Source organism: Epinephelus moara, chromosome 10 (genome assembly GCF_006386435.1).
Source record: "Epinephelus moara isolate mb chromosome 10, YSFRI_EMoa_1.0, whole genome shotgun sequence".
In the NCBI taxonomy this organism is placed as follows: Eukaryota; Metazoa; Chordata; class Actinopteri; order Perciformes; family Serranidae; genus Epinephelus; species Epinephelus moara.
Window position 1 is genome coordinate 5363773 of NC_065515.1, and position 23841 is coordinate 5387613.

The window sequence follows — 23841 nt, forward strand, 5'->3', positions numbered from 1 at the left end:
AATGATTGAATGAATCACAGAATGGCATCTTTAGGGAAGGTGCATGTTAAGTGCGACACAGCGAAATACTGTTCAGACTTTGATCAGAACTGCCGGAGACAGTCGGAGTTGATACGCTGGAAGCATCCGGGTGTGTAAAGACGGTCACAAGTTTCCTGTCAGCTCGGCAAAGAGTGAACACACAGGTGAGTTTGATGTTTTTAATTAATTAGCTGTTTATATTATGGACTTCTTTTAATCTACATTACTGTGATGAAGAGTGGTACAAGTTTTGCATTTGGTCTTGTAGCATTGGATTTAGTGATTTTAGTAAAGCTTATACAAAGACTTAGTCCTACTGGTAAAAATGGATCTTATTTTGTCTTTTGGAGTGAGCCTCTGAACTGTCATTCATGATTTAACTGCACTCTCAGGTCAGGTTGGGATGGCGGTGGCCCAGGGCCCGTTCCTGGCTGCTGTGCTGCTCCTCGTCTCTTGGCTCCACTGCTCCTCTCCCCTACCTGCCTGTCCGGAGTCCTGCACCTGTCAGAGCACTCCCCTGCTGAACTGTTCCTCCGCTGGCCTTTCCTTTGTGCCCCAACAAATCCAAGACTCTGTCACCGATTTAGACCTGTCTCATAACCTCCTTGACTCTGTAACACTCTACCGACCACATCGCAGCCTCAGGAATGTGTGGCTGGGAAACAACAGTATCACACGCTTGTCTCTCTGCGTGGAGAGAAGCATCAGAGGTAGACATGTACATCGCCTGAGACCTCAGAGCAGACGGGGATGTGTATCTTGGGCCCCCACCCTGCAGCTGCTATCTGTTGAGAGGAATCAGCTTGAGCAACTCCCACAGGGTGAGTCAGTGTGATATGGTAATAAACCACATATATAAAACACAGTCAGCACACGTACAGCAGCACATTTAATAAAGAAAAGATATAACACAACAAAGCAGTATTGGCAAAAGTAAAAGTACTCAAGGGGCATTATTGGCCCTGTTAATATTACATGATCATTATTGATGTGTTTACATATAAGCAGCACAATAATGCCCTTGTTTGGTCAAAGTGGGTTTTTTTTAATTACTTAAGATATGGCTGGATAGTTTAATCAATAACAATTTGTCATTTTATAAACTGATCATATGTTTTGTACGAAAAATCTTGATCTGATAATGGCTTTTCAACTGATGCAGAAATGTAATGGAGCCTCAAATACAAGCACTCAAGTGAAGTACAATTACCTCAGCTGTACTTAAAGTATTAATTAAGTAAATGTTCTTTCCAACACTGGTGTCAACACGTATGTACAGTAAGAAAAGCTGTAGAACTGAGTAATCCAAAACATTATAATCACAAAATCTAAATCATCAGCCACCAACATCAATAGAAATGCCAACCGATATGAGCACAGCGTGTCTACAGGTCCTTAGATAGTCTTAAAATGACTTAGATTAAGTTTTCTCAATGTAAGGCTTAGAAAGTCTTAAATATTCAGATTCAATGGGTCTTATATTTGGGTCACATTACCGTGGAATTTTCTCCAGCCTGACAGACCCAATGACTGTTTACAATCATTGGACAGACTTGAGAGAAATAAGTTTTTCCCGGGGTATTCCTCTGAATATTGCAATGATAAATAGCATTATATTATAGGGATGAGATTTTGTTTCCTTACTGCTCATTTTGAACTGACATCAGTGTGTTTACTTGGAGAGAGTACTTACACATGTCTCACACACACACACACACACATACATATATATTGTGTATTTCCATTGCAGGTTTGGTCTTGAATTTCATATAAGGTGGTATTAAAAAGGTCTTAAAAAGTCTTCAATTTAACTTATTATGTTCACAGTAATGCATAGTATCTTGTAATGATTTATAGACCACACCCATTTGTCCAGAAGTTAAATGGTTACATGAAATGTCCATTGTCTGGGTGTGTGCCCATGATGTACATGCTGTAGTATGTAAGGTAGTAGAGTGTGTAAACAGGAGGTAGACAAAATGACATACACACACTTAATAGATTTCAATCTTGATGAAGATGAACATCACTACAAAATGCTTAGAAAATATTGGCTGTGTGTATGTGAAGAGGATGTGTGAAGCGCAGTGTGAGTGGTTTAGTATATCTGTGAGCTTCTATCCTTGTTTTTCAGTGGCTACAAGCTTTTTTGGCTTGTGACCTCCTTTCAAATAAAACATGATCTATTTACCGCTCAGATGTGTCTGAGGTTAGAGTCTTTGACTCAACTGATTAAACATCCCAGGCCTTAAAGGTAAAATCAAAGATCAGGGGCAAGAAGATGACTCTTATTCTGTGTAGCAGAATCAGGGTTCTTTCCTGTCCCATTTACCATGTTGTGAATTTAATCAGGAAAATTACACATGGAAAAAATAATGTTTTTGTGTGCTGGTGATGAAAGCCTATGCATCTGATAGTGAAGTTGCCAAGTCGACACTAATTGCCCTCCGGAGTGTTGTTGAGAAATTTCCATGAGTCAGACCTGAGAGGTAGGGCCACCACTCATAGGCATATTGTTTGCCAAATTCTGTATAAAAACGTGTACCTAGGTAGGGCCGGGCAATATATTGATATCATGATATGAAATGAGATATCGTCTTAGATTTTGAGTATAGGCGTAACAGTGAAGTGATGTAATTTACCAGTCTGCCTTTACCGCATGATGGATCATTGCTTATCAAGAATCCATTGTGTAAATAAATATCTTAATGAAAGCACCAATAGTCAACCATATCATATCATTGCAGTATTGAAATTAAGATATTTGGGCAAAAATATTGTGATTTTTGATTGTCTCCATATCACCCAGCCCCAGTCTGAGGTCTGCTAATTTATCCATATGGGAAAATAAGTCTATGAGCTGTGCACGTTGTACTTACTGTCCTTTCATTTGAGTCTCACATATAAACAAACCCCCTCATTGATAGCCCTTATCTTTAGTACTTTGCTCCACTCAGAAATGATTAAACTTCCCAAGATAATGACACTGTACACTTCAGTCAGTCACAGCTTTTACTGACATTCCAGTGGCTCAAAGAAAGGTGCAAACAAGCAGTTTAACTTTTGAGTCCCCCTCCCCCCCGAATCATGTTATTCTATAAAAACCCTGCTGCTCGGCTGAACATATGTGTCTCAGAGAAATGCATTCACTATGGTTCCTTTAAAGGCATGTGTGAACAGCCCATTTACTTAGCAAGAGCTGTGTTGACAGTCATAGACTTGGTTCCTGTTTGGTATTCAGCTCACAGCACCCTCAGTGCCTCTCTAATGAAGCACAGACCCACAGTGCCTTACTTCAGCCCAGCAGTCTCAGGGAGATTGTCTCAGGCTAGTGAAAAGGAGGAGACAGAAAGGAATGAGCACCACAGGGAAAAAAAACCCCTAGCCGCTAATTAGGGATATTGTGAATGTTTTCACAGTGAAAATAATCCAGAAGAATTTGGATCCATACTCCAGGAAAGAAGTGTTCATCGATTTTTGACATTTTACACTACTCACTACCGAGATATCCAGAGCAAGAGCACGCGAAATACCTTTAGGTGATATTATGTCATCTCAGCATTGAAAAGAGTGCAGTACTGCAAACACATCAACTTATAGTTAACAATTAACAGTTTTTGACCTTGCAAATCACAGTGAAGAATGTAAAGCAGTACAGGACTGAGACGAGAAGGGACAAACCAACTTGTCAAAATGTGTAGCCACACTGGACTAGTAAAAGAGACTAGGCTTTATTTGAGACCAGGCTTTTAATTGAAGTTTTATGGTATGTGCGCTAGTAAATGGCAAGAGACAAAGAATATTGTGATCCTGTTTGAATTGTGCTATGAATTACACTTGTGTTTTTCAATTTTAAGTTATTTTGCAAGTCAAGAAAATAGCAGTTTGTTGTTGGTTTGTCATAGTTGTTTGTAAATACACCATAGATTTTTATAATAACTACACACCGGACCCCAAGATGGCGCCTTTTCATTCCAATGGAGTTGCTCGCCTGGCGCATGTGCCAAAAAAGTTTTCTAGCTTCTGGGTTTACGTCTGTGGTATGCAACCTACTGAATATGCACAGTAGCGTTTCTCCTGCTGGCCCCTCCCGCGAGTTCCCACTTGCCCTATATACTTAACACTGTGGTAACATCACAGATTTAAATCGCTTTTCTCGGTTTGAGAGGCCTGGAATACATTCAGTGAACTACATTTCTCGTCTCCCACGATATATGTCACCTAGCTATTATGGTAACTTAGCTATGTCCATGCACAAAAATATCGTTATCTTACCTGATGTGTTTTATGGAGCGATTCCCGGTCGTTTTATCAGCTCAGACGCCAAAGAACAAGCAAGACCCATTGTTCACCTAAGTATATCCAGTACAAAAGACAGGCATCATAGCTTCACTGAGAGAAGATGGTATGACGTCACTTATGGAGCTTGTGTAGTCTTTCTAATTAGCAGTTTTATAACAAACTGTTACTTTCTTGACTCGCAAAATTATCTTTAAAATTGACAAACGTATGTGTAATTCATGGCACTATTCAAACAGGATCAAAAAATTATTTGCCTCCTGCCAGTTACCACTATTTTTTCTGAAATCAGGTTACCATGGTTGTCCACCAAAAGGGGAGGGACTTCGCCTTTTATTAAAAAACCTATAATATACACAACATTCCTTGTTCCTTTTTAGTGCAACACCATCATGGTTATTGTTGAGTTCTAATTACAGCTCTTGTTTCTGTCATCCAGGACTAGAGGGCAGTGAGTCCTTACAGGTTCTGCAGCTCTCCTTCAACAGGATCTCAACTCTACGACCAGGAGACCTGAGCCACCTTCGACAGCTAAAAGAGCTACACCTACAACATAACCTCATCACAAGTCTCCATCCACAGATGTTCCAGGATTTAGCCCAGCTCCAGGTAACACTGATTTTGAATCTAACTTGTTAAAAGCATGCACAGAGTATTAAGTACTCCAGCAAACTCAGGAATGAAAGATAATGTAGCTTTTAATTTGGAAACTTTAAATTGTATTAGCAGTCACATTACATGTCTCAACATGTGATGTATGTCCATACTGTGTCCCCCTCAAAGGTTCTCGATCTGAGCTTCAACATGTTGACCAGCCTCCATCCTTTGACGTACTTCTCTCTCCGTAACATTGGAGCTGATGTTCAGCTGGGTGGGAACAGTTGGCAGTGTGATTGCAGTATGCGCAGTTTAAGAAGGCGGATGGCATATGACAGCAGCAGAGGCCTGCAGGCTTGGAGCGTGGTGTGTGCTACCCCCTCCATCATCTCTGGCAGAGACCTGCTACAGGTGGAGGAGCATGACCTTAACTGTTTTAGTGCTGAGGACGGGCCAGAGGTCCACCGAGATGTGACTGTCTATAGTGGCTCAGAAATACTGCTGTCTTGCTCTACACAAGGTAACACAGTCCAAAAAAAGTGCAAAATAACTTGAATATAGTATCTCAAATGTAGGTTAATCTAACTGCATGTTAATGATGTCTTTGTTGTAGATTCAACATGGTGGACACCCAGTGGTCAAGCATCCGTGAGCCAACCTCAGGCTGGTCTGCTCATCAGTGACGTCACAGAGAGAGACACAGGACTATATGTGTGTGTGTCTGAAGAACACGAAGTTATGTCTGTTTTTAACCTTCAAATCAGTAAAATAGGAGGTGCAAGAAGAAAAACTAGAAGTTTACCCAGAACCAGCCAAGAGATCATCCCACAGGACACCCCAGACAGGATAGGTCAAGAAAGGAATTCGAGAGCTACACAGTCTAACTTGGCTCTGGCTGTGTGTCTGTCTGTTTTCATCACATTTCTGATAGCCTTTATCCTAGGAGTCCTAGCAAGACCTTGTATTGATGTACTTTGGGGAAGGATCACCAAGAAGAAAAGTACCTCTGCGACCCACTCTGTCTCATCTGTAGAACAAAGACAATATGACAATGAGGCCTACTGCGATGGTGAAGAACCACAACAAATAGGAGCTCACAGGGAAAGAAGAGTCACATTTAGCACTGTAGACTATAGAGAAGACAGAAATGTACAGTATTATGATACCGTAGCCGGTGACAATCAGGAAACCATCAACAATGAAGCAGTGATTGAATGTGAAGTACGCAATACAAATATAGCTAGAGATTCAGGAAGTGAAAACAGTGTACGACTAAGTATAACAGAGGATAACCAGAGAGATGGCACAGTACTCTCAGGAGGCCACACACACAGCATAGAGTTTGAACACATCCCAGACCCTGTTGAGCAGGAGAAGAGGAGAAGCTTGTCTTCTTGCTCGGATTCTTCACAATCTGACAAAGTATTCAATGAGGACGAAATGACTCAGAAAGCAACAACAAAGTCTCATCAGCTGGTAAAGGACTCCTCAACAGATGTCAGAGTAGAGGTGTCACAAATTTCTGTAGAGGGCACAAGTAAACTTCCTGGATTTTCTTCAGAGCCCTTTGCACATACAAATAACACCAACGTTACAGACCCTGAACTGTGGCAGGAGAATGAAGAACAATTTGAGTTTAGTGATTCTGTTCATAGTTCGTCTGCAAGGTCCAGCAGTGTGCGTGGTTCTTTTAATGATTCAAAACTGATTTTGGTGCCCATTTCTGATAAACAGAGGACAGATGATTCGTCCAGCTCTAGCTCATATGTCAGTGAGGATGAGCCCACACAATACACTGTGAACTCAGACCAAGAGGAGGAGGAGGAGGATAAAGAAAGGAACCACAATAACCCTGAGGTCACTAACGCTAGCCTTAAACAGGGTGTTAGTTTTGGACAGCAGATCCACAGTGTAGACTCTATCAGGCCTACAGTGCGATTTAATCAGGATGATTACAGTTACGACAAGCAAAGGCCTGTAGTGAGACCAGAGGATTCCTTTTCCTCTCATTCCAGTGACAGTGATGTGGAGGACTACACAGTTAAAAAAGGGCAAGTACCCAGTTTGGTTGTTACCAGTCACAGTAAGAGTCTGGACACTGGAGCACCTTCACCCTCTGCTGCTTATCCGTCTTCTTCAAGCAGTGAGAGTGAAGCAGAAATCAAAGACCTAAAGGTGGAACACACTATTGGCAGATTGAATGAGGGCATCAAAATCAACAAGGCAGAAACACTGTCAACTGACCGGGATCGCATATGTATCCCCCAAATTAAGAGGCGTGTAGATATCAAAACCCCTTTACCAGCTTCTGATTCATCCTCTAGTGATGAGAGTACGGATGAAACAACAAATCACACAAAGAAGCAGGAACAAAGAGAGGTGAACATGGCAGGGCAATCTGTAACCCATGATGCCATGAAGCCACAATGTCCTGCTCTAGATCCTGCCCCTGCTACTACCATTAAGAGGCGGGCCCCATTGCCACCTATTGATTCTTCTAGTGATGAGAGTGCAAATAAAACAATGGAGCAGAAGCAGAAGCAAGGAGAGACGCAAATGAGGCTTCCTATTAAAGTATCTCAAACAGCAAGTTGTGATTCAGATATGCAATGGCCTGCCCTAGATCTGGAACATATTCCTCGCATCAAGAGGCGTCTAGATATCAAAGCACCATCACCTGATTCATCTTCTAGTAGCGACAGTGAGGATGAAACAACGAAACATATTAAGAGGCAGGAGCAAGAGCAGATGAACATGGCAAGGCCTCCAAGTAAAGTATCTGAAACTGCACGTTATAACCCACAAACACAATGGCCTCTCCTTGATCTTCAGCATAATAAACACATCAAGAGGCGTCTAGATATCAAAGCACCATCCCCTGACTCTGACTCATCTTCTAGTAGTGACAGTGAGGATGAAACAACACACCACACAGAGATGCCAGGGAAGGTGGAGATTGCAGGACTTCCATTGCAAGAATCTCAAACAGGAAGTCATGATCCAAGCACATTGTTTCCTTCCATAGATCTTGAGCACATTCCCCACATTAAGAGACGTCTAGATATCAAAGCACCAACACCACCACCGGATACGTCTTCTAGTAGTGACAGTGAGGATGAAACAACACACCACACACAGAGGCTTGGGAAGGTGGAGATCACAGGACTTCCATTTCAAGAATCTCAAACAAAAAGTCATAATCCAGACACAAAGTGGCCTGCCCTTGATCTTCAGCAGACAATGCACATCAAGAGGCGTCTAGATATCAAAGCACCACCACCACCTGATTCATCTTCTAGTAGTGACAGTGAGGGTGAAACGGTAAACCATATCACCAAGCAGGAGCAAGTACAGATGAACATGGCAAGGCTTCCAAGTAAAGTACCTGACACAGCACGTTATAACCCACAAACACAATGGCCTCTCCTTGGTCTTCAGCATACTAAACACATCAAGAGGCGTCTAGATGTCAAAGTACCATCACCTGACTCTGACTCATCTTCTAGTAGTGACAGTGAGGATGAAACAACACACCACATACAGAGGCCTGGAAAGGTGGGGATCACAGGACTTTCATTTAAAGAATCTCAAACAGAGAGTTGTGATCCAGACACAAGGTGGCCTGTCCTTGATCTTGAACATATTCCTCGCATCAAGAGGCGTCTAGATATCAAAGCACCATCACCACCACCTGATTCATCTTCTAGTAGTGACAGTGAGGATGAAACGATGCACCACACAGAGATGCCAGGAAAGGTGGAGATTGCAGGACTTCCATTGCAAGAATCTCAAACAGGAAGTCATGATCCAGACACAAGGTGGCCTGCCCTTGATCTTGAGCATATTCCTCGCATCAAGAGGCGTCTAGATATCAAAGCACCATCACCACCACCTGATTCATCTTCTAGTAGCGACAGTGAGGATAAAACAATCAACCATATGAACAAGCAGAAGCAAGGACAGATGAACATGGCAAGGCCTCCAAGTAACGTATCTGACACAGGACGTAATAACCCACAAACACAATGGCCTCTCCTTGATCTTCAGCATACTAAACACATCAAGAGGCGTCTAGATATCAAAGCACCGTCCCCTGACTCTGACTCATCTTCTAGTAGTGATAGTGAGGATGAAACAACACATTACACAGAGATGCCAGGGAAGGTGGAGATTGCAGGGCTTCCATTGCAAGAATCTCAAACAGGAAGTCATGATCCAGGCGCGATGTTTCCTTCCATAGATCTTGAGCATATTCCTCACATTAGGAGGCGCTTAGATATCAAAGCACCATCACCACCACCTGATTCGTCTTCTAGTAGTGACAGTGAGGATGAAACAACACACCACATACAGAGGACTGGAAAGGTGGAGACTACAGGACTTCCATTTAAAGAATCACGAACAGAGAGTCATAATCCAGACACAAGGTGGCCTGCCCTTGATCTTGAGCAGACAATGCAAATCAAGAGGCGTCTAGATATCAAAGCACCATCACCACCAACTAATTCATCTTCTAGTAGTGACAGTGAGGAGGAAACAATAAACCATATAAATAAGCAGGAACAAGGGCAGATGAACATGGCAAGGCTACCAAGTGCAGTACCTGAAACTGCACATTATAACCCAGAAACCCAGTGGCCTCTCCTTGATCTTCAGCATACGAAACACATCAAGAGGCGTCTAGACATCAAAGCACCATCACCTGACTCTGACTCATCTTCCAGTAGTGACAGTGAGAATGAAACATCAGGCCATAATAAGAACCAGAGACCAGCAGGGGTGGACATTGCAGTGCCTTCATTTGAGAAATCTGAAACAGGAAGTCATGACCCTGGCACAGTGTTTCCTTCCATAGATCTTGAGCATATTCCTCGTATTAAGAGGCGTCTAGATATCAAAGCACCATCACCCCCTCTTGAGCCACCCTCTAATTGTGAGATAGTGGAGAAACATGAACAAAGGAAGGTACACATTTCAAGACATCCATCTCAAGGATCTCAAGCAGAAAGTCGTGATCCAGACACACAGTGGCCTGTCGTAGATCTTGAGCATACTATGCGTGTCAAAAGGCGCCTAGATATCAAAGCACCACCACCAAGTTCTGATTCATCTTCAAGTAGTGACAGTGAGGATGAAACAACATACCAAGTTAAGAAAGGGGAGCAAGGAGAGACACACATGGCAAGGCCTCCAATTGAAGTATCTCAAACTGTAAGTTATGACCCACAAACACAATGGCCTCTCCTAGATCTTGAGCATACGAAACATGTCAAGAGGCGTCTAGATGTCAAAGCACCATCACCTGACACTGACTCATCTTCAAGTAGTGACAGTGAGAATGAAACAACACACCACACAGAGAGGCCAGGGAAGGTGGCCTTTGCTGAGCTTCCATTACAAAAATCTCAAACAATAAATCAGGATCCAGAATCACAGTGGCCTGCTCTTGATCTCGAGCATAATTTGCGCATCAAGAGGCGTCTAGATATCAAAGCACCATCACCAGTCTCTGATTCATCTTCTAGTAGTGACAGTGAGGATGAAACAACACTCTCCACAAAGACAATGAGGCCAGGGGTGGTGGGAGTTGTAGGGCCTCCATTTCAAGAATCTCAAACAGTGAGTCGTGATCCAGAAACACAGTGGCCAACCGTAGATCTCGGTAATATTACTCGCATCAAGAGGCGTTTAGATATTAAAGCCCCATCACCACCTCCTGATTCATTATTAAGTGGTGGAAGTACAAATCATACAATGAAAGGAAAGAGAGAGGAAGCTATCAAAATTAGTCCAGGTCACTCATCAGGCAGCTCAGATGAGCAAGAGAAGAGTATTGAAAATTTAAGATACCCCCCACCAACAGTAAAACCAGATTCAAGATGGCCTACACTGGATCTCAACAGTGACCTCCATGTCAAAAGGCGCCTGGATATCAGGGCACGTTCACCTCCATCTGAGTCATCTTCCAGCAGTGATGAGAGTGAAAGTGGGACTACAAACCCACCTAAAACAGATGTGGGGATTACAAGTCATAGACCAGAAGGAAAGATGCCGGACTTGAAAGTGAATGTCCCTCCTGTCAAGAGGCGTTTGAATATCAAAGCACCATCAGTACAACCAGATCCGGTTCTTAGTAGTGTGTCTCCAAGCTCTCGACAATCTGAATCATACTCTTCCAGAAGCAACAGTGAGGATGAGCGCAGGGACCAAGCTAAAGCAGGACTGGGAGTATCTGCCCCATTAAAGACCATGGAAAAGGAGTTTATTACAGCACCAAAGACCCCCCTGATAAACATTTCTCACCGCCCAAAGGCAGACCACAATATCAAATTAGAAAAGTATACAGTTGTTACAGATGATGTGGGGGTAAAAACAAGTGACAACATCAGCAGACCGCCAGAGATAAACCCAGAACTCCAGTCACGATGGGCAACAATGGATCTTGGCATCTCCCGATTCAGAAAGCGTCTTGAAATCACATCGCAAACACGTGAACCACCAAATCTGCCCTCATCACCTCCACCTGACTCCCCCTCGTCTTCCAGCAGTGAAAGTGGGTCTGGGAGCAAAAGCAGCAAAACAAGACAAAAGAGAGAGGGAGTTGGAATTCAAGGAATCATACACGCAGAATCATCTGTAACCACCAAAAACAAAGTGCAGAGGAAGGCTGGGACAGAGCTCAGAAGCCAAACGTCAGAGGAGTCTCCTTCAGTGCACCCCCATTTGAGTCTCACCAATATCCCCCATGTCAAGAGGACATTGGATATCAGAGCACCGTTACAAAGGGAATCATCCTCCAGCAGCATTAGTGAGGATGAGACGATAGCCCATAGTGTTCCTGACCTAAGTCTCGGAGTCCCACGTGTAAAGAGGCGTCTGGATATCAAGGCGCCATCACCAGAGCCAAGGAATTCCTCCAGCAGTGAGAGTGAAAATGAGGTGACACAAACCACTGTAAACCAAAGCAGATATCCATCCAACATGTCAGGAATGATAGACAACGACCATCTAATCACATATAAGCGTTTAATTATGAAACCGTCATCGCCGCTGGGTAATTCTTTCACCCCCAGTGGCATGGATCAAACTATAGACCACACAAAACAAAGATATACAGGGACTGAAATAGTAACTGTTACACGAGGAGGTCCATTTCATAGTGTGGGAGACAGAGATGCGTCTCTTTCCCCAAAGAGAGTTCCCAGTATGAGCTTTGATGATGTAGTAAAGAAAAGGCTTGAGCAGTCCAGAAGCACCACAGATTTAGACGTTCCACCTGAGATAAGGTGGACTGGCGTCGGCCGTCAGCTTTCTGACCGTTCCCTTCCTGGTCCAAGGAGACATCTGGATGTAGGCGTATCATCTCCACAGCAGCCTCCACCTGCAAAGCCAGAATGTCCCCCACCCGACTCCTCCAGCAGTGAAAGTGATGATAACATAAAACAAGACAAGGGGAAGGCAGATGTGACACTGACGCATAAACACTCATCTCTTAGTGCCAGTGGTGTTTCTCTTGCATCCAGCAGAGCTCTTGACAAGTTTGACAGCCCACCCAGCAGCACAAGTGAGCTTTTGAGGGCTTTATCTGAGGACACAAATAAAAGGAAAGGCCTCAGTGCCCTAAAAGCCATGTCAACGGAGAGACAAAAGTGGGACACAGTAGACGGAAATTTAGATAAGGGAGCATCTCCTACATTTGATGACACCAGTTTTAACTATCGCAGGTCTGAGGAGGACGTCAAGCCCCTGGCCAAACAGCCACTACCACAATTACGTCTCTCCTCTACTTCAGTAGGTGAGAGAAAAGCTAAAGATCTGCTGTACGACATTCCTCGCTACAGAAGGCATGACATGGGAGATACTGAACCACCACAGAGGGCTCCACCTCCTGTTCCAGCAACACCACCACCACCATATGAGGCAGTAGGGCTGTCACGGAGGTTTCCACAGAGCAGTAAGACACAAGGGTTGGAAGGCACCAGATCTTATCTGCAACAGAGCAGAAAGACAGAGGAATCAACAAGTTCTTCACTTACGTCACAAAACCTGGCGATCTATTTCGACTCCTCTAACGTGAACATTAGTGAAGTCTGATTTTTTTTTTTTTAAAGAGTCCCCGCATCCTTAACACTGACAAAACAAGCAAATGATTGGCACTGTGTTGATCTTAGGCGGCCAGTGAATAAGATGTTGTAAATTATATTTTAAAGTATTAAGCTTGAAATGAAATGTAAATACTAATAATTTATTGTGTGTAACTGTTGTAGAGAGGAGTAGAGGGCACTATATTTGTCTTTCAGATTTGCCCTATTTCTGTAAATCATCCATAACAAAGAGGTTTGTCTGTAATTAATTTTGCAACAAGAATCCATATCATCTTGTCATGTATAATTAATACACATATAAAGAGACCTTAATAAAATCTTATCGATGAACAATATAGGCTGAGCTTTCATTTGTAGATAGATCTAAATAATGACAACAGCGTGACAGTATTACTGTTTTACAGTTTTTTTAAGGACAAACTGTTAACTTAAGAGCCCAAAAATAAGCCAGTAAGTTAATAAACCCTTTTATTTATGTATATAGACATAGGTTATAGTGAAAACAGACATATAGACACTTACATAGTTTACATACATATATACAGTTGGGACAAGGGTGTTCATCCTCCTGCATTGTCATGGGAGAATACTAAAACATTGATCTCTACACAGTATTTGGTAAGCAATCCAACAACTACCTCAATCTTAGATGTTATGCTGATGGTGGATGCATTGTAATGACATTAGAGGCTTTCGTATAGTTTCAGCTGTGGTGGATTTCAATGACTTGAGAGCTGATGTATTTTATCTTCACAACAAATTTCAATGTGTGTTTCCTGGGTATCATGACAGTGTAAATAAATAAAACTCCATCCTGTATACTGGCTGCAGCTCTGCGGAGCTTACAGCACGTGTAAGGATGTCTAAGATGGGGTTAATGCAGGAGGGAACTCCTGCTCCACCGTGAGGTTACAGGTGTGTTCCAGGTCTTAATAGACACAATCATGTTGTTTATCAGAATTAAGATAACATGATCGTGAATATCAAATTAAGCACAAAACACTTGCACAAATTTCTGTACAAAACAAAAACGTGTTTGAAAAATGTTTTCAAAAAATCTCATCCATTCACAAAAGGCTCTGTTGGAGCATGCATGCAAATATTAAATCTGACGATTCAGCATCACACCACAGCCAAAGACAAAAATTTATACATGTGTTACAAGAACATTATACTAGGCGAAAAGAACAGCATAGCATCATCACACAGTTCCAAACTGTCAGTGTCCACTGTTTTGATTAGATCCTACGGGTGGTACAAAGCAATGCTTTCAGCAAACCTACCTTTCTACTCAAGCCTTAAGGACCTCGTCCTGAGAGGGTCACTGGTCTTCCACTGTAGTTATATTAACACTGTCAGTGTTGGGAGAGATGCTACTAGTAAGAGGAGACCTGAAACTATCAGTGGACTAAGGAGGACAAAACAGATGCCACACATCAAGACAAAATGGACACCAACAAGCTCTATGTCAACTTATAACACAGCCCAAACAGTCTGAATTCATCCTGAAGTAATCCCTGACCACTCAGTGTGTCTGTGTGTGCATGTGTTGTATGTGTTCTCACACGTGTATATACATTTGGGTTTGTTGGTATGTGTGTGGGACACACAAAGTGACTTCCATGTTTTGAGGCACAATAATACTCTTACCTACAGAACGTAGATGCATAAATCGGTCGTCGGACCAATAAATGCTGATCAGAGCACTAGTGGCTCACCGCTGTACTGTAATAAGAGTTAGTAAGCAGCAATGCTGATTTGTTTGGTGCTATGAGGTCTGAAGCCTTTGCAGGGAGTTAGCAAACTGTTAGCATTAGCTGGAGCAAAACAGCAGGAGGGAACAAAAACTGGAAGGGAAAAAGAAAGGGAAAAAAATCACTGGCACAAATCAATAGTAAACAGCACAGGTACCAGAGACCTGCGATCAACCATTTGACACAGTGTGCTTTTTGAGGAACTCCTATCTAACTCAAAATATGACAAACAATAGTTAGTGCCATCTGTCCAGAAAAGCTCAAGTTCAAGTTCATTGCACAGATATATAATATTTAGATGTGCCCAGGTCAGAGTGACCCTGTTTAAGACTCAGACACAATGCATGAATGGTCACTGTTGGTTTCTCTGTGCTGAAGACAGGGGGTGAGGAGTGGTTCTCCCACACAATACCATTTTGCTTCCATCGTCCACGTATGATACCATGTTATCCTAACACAGACAGCAATATGACATGTCACAGTGAGAGAGAGCAATGCCACCGGGGATTGCTGCAAGCTTGCCCACTATGCAACTTCGGTCGGGAACATAACTCCACAATGGCAGCCCTCCGCCTCCGCGCTCTGGGCAGCATGCACCCAGGCTGCAAACCCAGCGCCCCCACCCTAGCCCACCCACAGCCCGAACCCCTCCTCTACCAGGAAGCACCCACAGTCACTGCTTTACCATTTTTGTATTGTTTACTTATTGGTTGTTGATTCTCATAGTCGTTGTTGTCACAGTTGTATTTTTTCCATTTTCCTTTCTGCTCTGCGCCTATGACATCTGTCTTTCCTTGTACCATTCCACAAACTCGTCCAACAAAACTGGCCCTGAAAAAAAGAAAAGACAGAGTAGAAGAGATTAGAAAAACAATTTACGTAACACTCACATGAATGTCACTGTCACGTTGATATGTGTTCACTCACAGGCACCATCCTCGTCGTAGTTACTGAGGTCCAGGTTGATTGTCCTGCTGAACTCTAAAACATTGCACCATTGGTCTTTGTTGATGACTTTGTACTTGGATTGCTGAGGAAGAGTAAACAAATACATTCAATTAATGCAGTGCAGCAACATTTTAGGACCCTAACACACCAAACCAGAGGTCAGCCTTTGCTCAAACAGTGAGCATCTGTTGCCCTAGTTTTTGCTGTGTGTTCCGCACCACTGGCACCAGTCGGCTTTTTATCAGCCGATTCAGCATGTTGAGCGTGGTCCGTCGGTGAATGAAATCACTCTGATTGGCAGTTTAGCTCAGTGCATGAGAAGAGAAACGGAAGTGAGGAAAGTAAACAAACGGCTAAAATCAAAACGGCCTCAATTCAAAACAAATTTGTTATATTAGGTAAGATTATGTTTTTGTTAAGGTTCTAACTGGCTAACTAGCATCTTGAATCTGACCTGACCAGTTCTGGTTTCTCTTTTTTAATGACGAATACAGACTACTGCGTCCACTGGTATAGAGAGTTATTTCCTTGCATGTAGGTGCAGAACGTACATGCTGGTTGGCCGTTGGCTGTAAACTTTAGGGTGTGTTCATGTGCTCCTTTTTGGCCGAGACATAGGCGACATTAGGCGACGCAACAGTCGCCCTTCGTCGCCACTAGTTTGTTCATGTCGGTTTGGTGTGTCTGGGCCTTAAATTGTGGATTGCTCTATCATGGCTGGAGTAATCCCAAATCAAGATGGTAGAGTTTTATTTTCTGCACATGGTTTCAGCTTTCACGTTAACCAGTTGCTGGCTCTAGCTTCATATTTAATGTACAGACATGTGAAAGGTATCAATCTGCGTCTCCTATAAGCAAGGAAGCAAAGTGTATTCCTCAAAATGTTAAAGAAGTCCTGTAAACAGTCTGAATTAATTTTATCCTCAGTTACATGTCATCACATGAATGATAATATTTAGTAAAGGAGTATGTTCTCTAGTTACAGTAAGTTAAAGGGGCATATTATGCATACTTTTAGGTCCATACTTATATTTCTGGTTTCTACTAGAACATTTTTTCATGCTTTAATGTTCAAAAAACATTTTCTTTTCTTCATACTGTCTGAGCTGGTACATCCGTATTCATCCTCTGTCTGAGATGTTCTGTTTTAGCGATAGACTGTAAAAATAATGGACTTAGCTACCGTGACGTCACCCCTTGGTTTGTGGACTCATATTTTGAAGCCTCTAGCTTAGCATTTTCGGCCGTTCAGCTCTTTAGCAGCAATGGTTTGGAACTGTTTGTTACTGTTGGCTAGCGCACAGTAAATACAAGGCTATTCAATGAAGGATGGAACATACTGTAGTCTCTGACCCCAGTCTTTGGTAGCTACAAGCTTTTGGGTACAATTAATGGATGACAGCTGATGTACAACAGAAGGTTTTCACATAGAAAGTATTTGTTTATGGTCTTTTATCACAGAGTTTTTCAATGGCTGCAGAACTTGATTCTCACCCAAATCCTTATTTTTCATACAAAAATATTACGATTCAAGTCCGACTGCAGACGCCTCAGTGAAACCAATCAATCGCCCCCATGTTCTATGACAGTGTGCCAGCTATTGAGCCTTTCAGCAACTGCAGACCAGATTTCAATGACCATACGTTGTACCCCATTGATATGATGTGTGATATGACGCTGTGACTTCTCCCTTTTTTGACCTCCTCGGGTATATATTATTTGTTCTTTCAACAACAGGTTGTGGTTCTTAAAAGCTAACTGGCTAACTAGCGTCTTGAATCTGACCTGTTGGTGTCCCTTTTTTAATGACGAATACAGACTACTGTCACCACCTGCTATGGACAGTCATTTGCGGTGTGTTCAGGTGCAACTTTGTGGCCGAAAAAGTCACAAAGGCGGCGCAATGCAACAGTCAGCCTTCGTCACCACTAGTTTCTTAATGTCAATTGTGTGTCTGGGTTTTTAGTCAAGTCAAACAGGAATTCAAACAGTCATATATTTAACTACAGTATGAGACACCTCCAATTTGGTAAAATGTTGTAGAGGACATATGTGAGCATGACGCTTACCTCTAGAAACTGATTAAACACAGGAAACAGCGGCCACGTCTTTCCCAGAAGAAGCCCCAGCATACACTTGGCTGTGTTCAAGTCCAAACTCCTCTGATCCTTTTCCTGTCCAATCAAAACAACCCAAAGCTTCATGAAATCAATGCAAAGTGTCAACCACACTTTAAACAGAGGGTCAGACTGGTAATGTTATTATCATCAGTATTAGCCCAAAACACAGAACAGGCTGAATTCTTTGACCTGTCGCTGAACACTGTAGCTGAGTCACGTTTTCATTCACTGCAACAGAGTGGGTTGCTTTGCTTAAGTCATTGTTTAATGTCTACGTGAGAGAAAAGTCAGGCTATGTAAACAGGCATCACACTTGATAAGTGCTTTCCCACTCAAAGTCAAACTGGAAAATTATCTTGACCTCCTTAAAACAACGAGGTTGTTCTGAACATTGGCTTGAGTAAGACCTCATAAGAATTTTAATCAGGTGCGTTTAAAAAACAACTGTTTCCGACGGGGATTTTATCATTCAAATGAACTGAATTCAGTTTGTTTCAGAAAGAAAGACTTTGCTTTACTCACCCGAGCAAAATCAAAGGCATATCTATAAATGAGCTTAAAACTGGTGCTGTCATTTAGGACAGATCTCAGGTAGTCGAGCGAGTTCCTCAGCCTCTCTGTGGAGTCGCACCTGACAACAGCAGAAAAATGCCTTAGACACACTCTACACTTCACTACCTGCTCAACTGGGTACCAAGGGCACTCGATAAAGACATGACTAGAGACAGAGAAAACAAAGCAAGGCAACAATCAATCTTGAAAACAGCATTCGAAAAGACAAAAAGTAGGTAACTGACGTACTGCAGCGAGCCCATGCCTCTCAGCCACTCCTGAAGAGTGAAATATCCCATACTCTGGGCATCCAGCTTCCAAGCAAGAACCAGCATCACCACCTGGGCACAGACAAGAACCTTTATAGCTACAGACGTCCTTAAACAAAACATGTGTCAATGCATATTATCAATCTGTTAACTGAAATGACAAGTCTATTACATTGAAACACAGAAAACAACTGACCTCAATAACCCCTGAAACAAAGAATGAGCGTAAATAAGTAATGACCTTGAAGTGAAGCTAGGTCTTCATATTTTTGTGTTACTAACTAAAAATGTAAACTGTTCATTTTTATATATCACTTAAAGAATTATGAGAAATGCCCATCACGTTACCACAGCCAAAAACGCGTCCACATTGCTTGCTTAGTTTGACTAGCCGCCTCTAGCGAGCAAACCGAGACCAAACAGACGTAACTAAAAGGCGGGAATTCTGCTTACGTTCTCTGGCTCCACTCCAATGTCCTCACAGAACTTCTCCATGCCCTCCGGACCCACCACGTCATCACAGCCTATTTTGGACAGACAGACAAGTGTGAAGCTGCGTGTTCTGATCGGTAGTAAAATGCTAATAAACTGAGAATGTGTCATGATGATGTGAGGGGAGTGATTTGCTGGCACAATGCTTTAAAATAGCGGTTCCCAACTGGTGGGTTGTGGTCCAAAAGTGGGTCTCAGGTCCTTCCTGAATGGACCGCAAGTGACTCATGAATGTGTCAATTTAGCAAAAAGCACACTTCATTTTGAAGAACAGGGAATTTCCAGCACAGAGATTTTAGTTTAAAGTGCTGTTTCCTGCTGTAGAATGTGTGACACGAATAACAGACAGCTACTTGAAAAGAGATAACAAACCAGCTCGACGACACGGCCAAACGCAAGTATGACACTGAATAAATTAAGCTGTGTGGACCATGAACTAATGACTAAGGAGAAATCTGGACTGCATGGCTGGACCAGTTGGGAACCACTGCTTTAAGCCATAAAATGTCACCTGCATATTCATAGAACCACTCCAGGCATCTTTTACTGGAAAATGTCTCCTCCTCGCGGATTTGTGACGTTTCATGTTTTCTGAAAACACTGCCGATGAAAAGAGAGTTGTGGTCACAAGCTCAGCAGTCACACTGCTTGTAAAGTAGAGAATTTCAAAAGTGGTCGATGTGATTTAAAAAAGGCTTTTCTTATTATGGCTGCAAACTCAAAACTTCATGCCGCATTCCTCTTTAATAAGCCACAATAATCAGTTTCTCCTGCATAACTGACACAGACTGAAGTGACCAATTTTTGGAATATTTAAGAAATGGATGTCACACCTGTCCTGCCGACTTTTCTTGGCTGACATGTCATCTCCAGCAGAGGGTCTCCTCTTTTTCCTAGGAGGCATGGCTCTCGAGCAACAAGCTAGGGAAGCAAGTGCAGGGCAGAATGAGAGACGGCAACGGATAAGCAACACACAGATTATTTTACTTGCTAAACATGCATGAGCTCTCAAAGATCCAGCAGAACAACACGTTGTTTTGGCACTGGCTTAATGCACAACTGTCCTTGTCATGACAGCCGTGACAGTGTTTTATGCCGTCTACAAAACACACAAGGACCAGCTGAGTTATTACCTGAGGGGTGGCTATCCTGTCCAACGTCTTCTGTCAGGTTCTATCAAAACAGATACCACAAGCTTGTACAGTGCACACATACACACACACACATACACACACATAAACAAACCTAAAATACACAAAATGCACAAGCTGCCAATATGTATTTACCAGCCTGTGCAAGGTGTGGTGGATCTTATGGATGCTGGCCAGTGTAGTCAAGTGGGAATTCAGCTGTAAATCTATTTCCACAGAGAATAAAGATAACAGCAGAAATTAAACTAAAGCATAACACACAGCCTTCTGCTCCTAATTAAACTTATTAGCTTGGCACAAGGGTACAAGAAGGTGACATCACCGTAGCACCAACAGGAAGCTATGATTTGTAGTCTTTTGCTAGTAATCACTAAGTCTCCACAATGATCAGCTGACTTTCGTTAGATTTCTATTTTAAGGGTTAAACTTTGAGAGAACGACAGAATAATATCTCACACGGATGAGGGAGTGATTCTCTGCATTCCTCGACAGACATGCAAACTCGATCAAATCTGATAATGCATGCTACCTTGTCTCCAAATGTCATCTGTGCATCTCCGTTTAAAGGCTGTCATCAAATCCCGTTGCTTTTAATTGATTTCAATCGGCCAAACCAGACAAAAAACACACTGCCGACCAGATAGCATTAGCTGCATACCTAAAATAGCAGTGCAGACGCGCAACTTGCACAGAGTTTACAAAGTATCTAGAGAGTTGGGCGTATGGGTGTTGTAGTCCATTTCCTTTAAAGAGGCCATTTACAACTCAGCGCTGGTTGGGAAACTAAACTACAATTCCCAAGGCTTAACAAAACAACTATTTCTCTCAGACCCCTCTACCCCCCAACATTTACCCCTACTGATTGAATGCATTTTACATTGTCTTAAAAAAATCTAACATCGTTTGCCTACTGGCACATAACCATTGCGCAGACGTTTTGCAGCAGCTGATGTATGTGCCGCAAAGCCCGACAGCACTGCTGCAGCAGGCAGTCAAAGATGTTTTACACAACTGCGTCACAATTTTCATTCTCTGTAATAGTCCGCAGTTGACCAGAAAATTGACCTATTTACACTGGCATTACGTTCACCCTAAGTTTGAGTTGAAACGCATTGTGCATCCTCAGTAATGATGGATATAAACATCACAACGCACCGATTACCATCGAAAACCTTCTGGATTTAACTAACGTCGGCTGCATTCAGCTGAGCACTGCTAACGCTACACAAAAAAATAACTCCACAGAGGCTGCCGAGTCGGATCAAACCTCCTGCAGGTCCAAACAACTGAAATTACACTAGCTATCTTTCCTTTGTTGTCGCCCAAGACAGCACAGGCAAATACAAAGGGACCACCAAATAGCACGGAATTCATACGTTCCCATCTAATCCTACAGAAACACGGGCTAAAAGTAGATGTAGAAACACAAAGCGTCTGTTTGCGTCTCTCCGACAAACTCTGCAGCATCCGTGAAGATTCGTAATTTGATGCAGAAAAGCCTCTATAACGTTACTACTTACTTGCCGCATCAGAGTGCATTTTTATGAAACATACAACTGTCTGTGGGAAGTCCGGAGACCGGCCAATAGGCGGGCCTTGTCAACGTAAACCACGCCCGCGGACCGTGATTGAAACTGGGGCTGTTCGGTCTCCGCCTTTGGCCGCTGCTCATTGGCCAATCGAGGTGTCGTGTCACAAGGGGGCGGGACACGAAATAGATCCCGCCCACGCACAAATATGATTGGACACAGTTCCCAAACAGGGTCCGCAACCGCTGTGACTGATTGGTTGAGAGGTTTTTTATGAGCACGTCAATCATCAGAATTTCCTCGTGCAAGCCTGAAACCAGCCCACGATGGAATCTGATTGGTTGATCCAGTCATAAGTTGACCTCCCCTCGGTGTAGCTGCTGTTTGGGTTCGTTTAATGTCAGCTCAGCCGGGCGGACGTTGGTAATGGTGCGTTTACGTCTCATTTCACGACGATACGGGCTCATTTCTCTGTCCTCGTGCTGTCACAAGTCGGTTGAAATCCCGGACGATTCTCCAGTTAGTGTGTAAAGTTTAGCAACCGAGAGCACTGTTTGTCAGGTGACTGAGAATCCGAGTTATTAGGTAAAACGAGCTGATACATTGAACTGCAGCTACCTTGTTCTCTTGTTAATATCAGTAACATTAATGTGGATTAGACTCTGTTTAACTGGTCCACTACTGAGCTAGTAAACTACTAAATCTCCGACTGAGGTCACTATGAAAAATACTAGTTCCTTGAATGCCCCAGTTTTCAGTAAATTCGTAGCTAATAGTATAAAATACCGTAAAACTTCAATTAATAGCCTGAGCTTTTATTTGCTTTTATCACTGAAATCAACAGGCCTATATTTGGGACAGGCGTCTATACAGGACGGGCCTTTAATTCCTCTCACACAAAAGCTCAGCAAAGATCGGGAAATGCAATCAAATTGTTTATTGAAACCAGTATTAATATTGTTTAAAAATTAGGCTTCAGATAACATATCAATTATGAATCATTTATTTGATCTAGGTCTGTCAGTCAGAGCATCAGAGAGTGAGTTACTGCACCCAGCGTACCAACACAACACCATTTTATCCTGTTAAAACAATCCTCACAACTTGAATTAAGTTTTACTTTAAACCCCTTTGATTCTTTTGGTTTGAGGACTCTTACAGACTAAAGGAATATGAATAACTTACAGGGTAATCTAGGAATGGACACATCATTTGAGGTAGACAACAACCCAGTTTCATTCGAAGAACTTCTATTAAAAAAAATGAACTGCTTGGCAACCAGACCAAGGCTCTAATCAAAATGTGTGTCAAAATGTGAAGCAGCACGGGCTAGTAAAAGGGACTAGGCTTTTAACTGAAGTATATAAACTTTATGTATATAGCACCCTTCAAAACAAAGTTACAAAGTGCTGTACAATAAAACTAAACACATTTAAAATACAAGGAGAATGAAAGACTAAAATGTAGAGCAGGATGTGCTCTCAGATACAAGTGTGATTTTAGGAGAGACTTAAACGAAGACAGTGACTCAGACAGCCTTATAACCTCGGGCAGGTTGTTCCAGAGCTTCATGGCCCAGATTTCAAAAGCTCTGTCCCCTTCAGTCTTCAGTCTTCAGCCTGGACCCTGGCACAAGCAGAAGACCTCTGCCCATACAGGTATGGAAAAGTAGTAAACATTCTGTGAGTCCATAAAATCAGTCTCCCATTCAGTGTTTATAGAGCATATTCAGACTTATAGCAAAACTATATCAAAATAGCCATTTAAAAACATCCACACAACTTGTGCAGGATAATCCAAGTATCTAGTCATATGCTCAGTACGTCCCAAACTTGTGCATTTCCCCATAAAAAACCTCAGTATTGGAGTCTAGCTTTATGTTTCACTTCCAGTTCAGTTTTATATAGTGAGGTTTTAGCATGTTGTTTGGGAAGAACTGAGCATATGGCTGGATAAATGATTATACTGCACAAGTTTTGTGAGAGTTTGATGTTTTAATATAGT

At 42.5% G+C, this 23841-nt stretch overlaps 2 protein-coding genes across 6 annotated transcripts; one reads left to right on the forward strand and one right to left on the reverse strand.

Moving 5' to 3' along the window:
* Positions 1-72: 72 nt before the first annotated feature.
* On the forward strand, positions 73-13353 carry LOC126396580 (uncharacterized). Its single transcript, XM_050054780.1, has 5 exons — positions 73-185; positions 414-842; positions 4760-4929; positions 5104-5437; positions 5531-13353. The coding sequence occupies exons 2-5, from the start codon at positions 425-427 to the stop codon at positions 13009-13011; spliced, it is 8403 nt and encodes a 2800-aa protein (XP_049910737.1). The 5' UTR covers positions 73-185; positions 414-424; the 3' UTR covers positions 13012-13353.
* A 120-nt stretch (positions 13354-13473) lies between these two features.
* dcun1d4 (DCN1, defective in cullin neddylation 1, domain containing 4 (S. cerevisiae)) lies at positions 13474-21896 on the reverse strand. Of its 5 annotated transcripts, none has more exons than XM_050054783.1 (11): positions 21829-21896; positions 20444-20514; positions 20291-20330; positions 19991-20078; positions 19669-19757; positions 19119-19189; positions 18646-18737; positions 18367-18475; positions 17794-17898; positions 15704-15806; positions 13474-15607 (listed from the first exon to the last, which is right to left on the reverse strand). In XM_050054783.1, the coding sequence occupies exons 1-11, from the start codon at positions 21845-21847 to the stop codon at positions 15552-15554; spliced, it is 843 nt and encodes a 280-aa protein (XP_049910740.1). In that variant the 5' UTR covers positions 21848-21896; the 3' UTR covers positions 13474-15551. The 5 variants fall into 5 exon arrangements, with proteins under 5 accessions (XP_049910740.1, XP_049910739.1, XP_049910742.1 ...); XM_050054782.1 differs by lacking the exon at positions 21829-21896 and adding an exon at positions 20838-21822; XM_050054785.1 differs by lacking the exon at positions 20444-20514 and having other exon boundaries at positions 21829-21872.
* Positions 21897-23841: the final 1945 nt, after the last annotated feature.

Bases quoted from the DNA above. Each gene is read 5' to 3' on its own strand.
- LOC126396580 (XM_050054780.1), top strand. From the start codon at position 425: ATGGCGGTGGCCCAGGGCCCGTTCCTGGCTGCTGTGCTGCTCCTCGTC. The intron at 4,930-5,103 runs GTAACACTGATT...TCCCCCTCAAAG, and splicing joins AGGATTTAGCCCAGCTCCAG to GTTCTCGATCTGAGCTTCAA. The intron at 5,438-5,530 runs GTAACACAGTCC...TCTTTGTTGTAG, and splicing joins GCTGTCTTGCTCTACACAAG to ATTCAACATGGTGGACACCC.
- dcun1d4 (XM_050054782.1), bottom strand. From the start codon at position 20,883: ATGACAGCCTTTAAACGGAGATGCACAGATGACATTTGGAGACAAG. The intron at 20,515-20,837 runs GTAGCATGCATT...CTGTGGAAATAG, and splicing joins AGATGACATTTGGAGACAAG to ATTTACAGCTGAATTCCCAC. The intron at 17,899-18,366 runs GTGAGTAAAGCA...TTGATTGGACAG, and splicing joins ATGCCTTTGATTTTGCTCGG to GAAAAGGATCAGAGGAGTTT.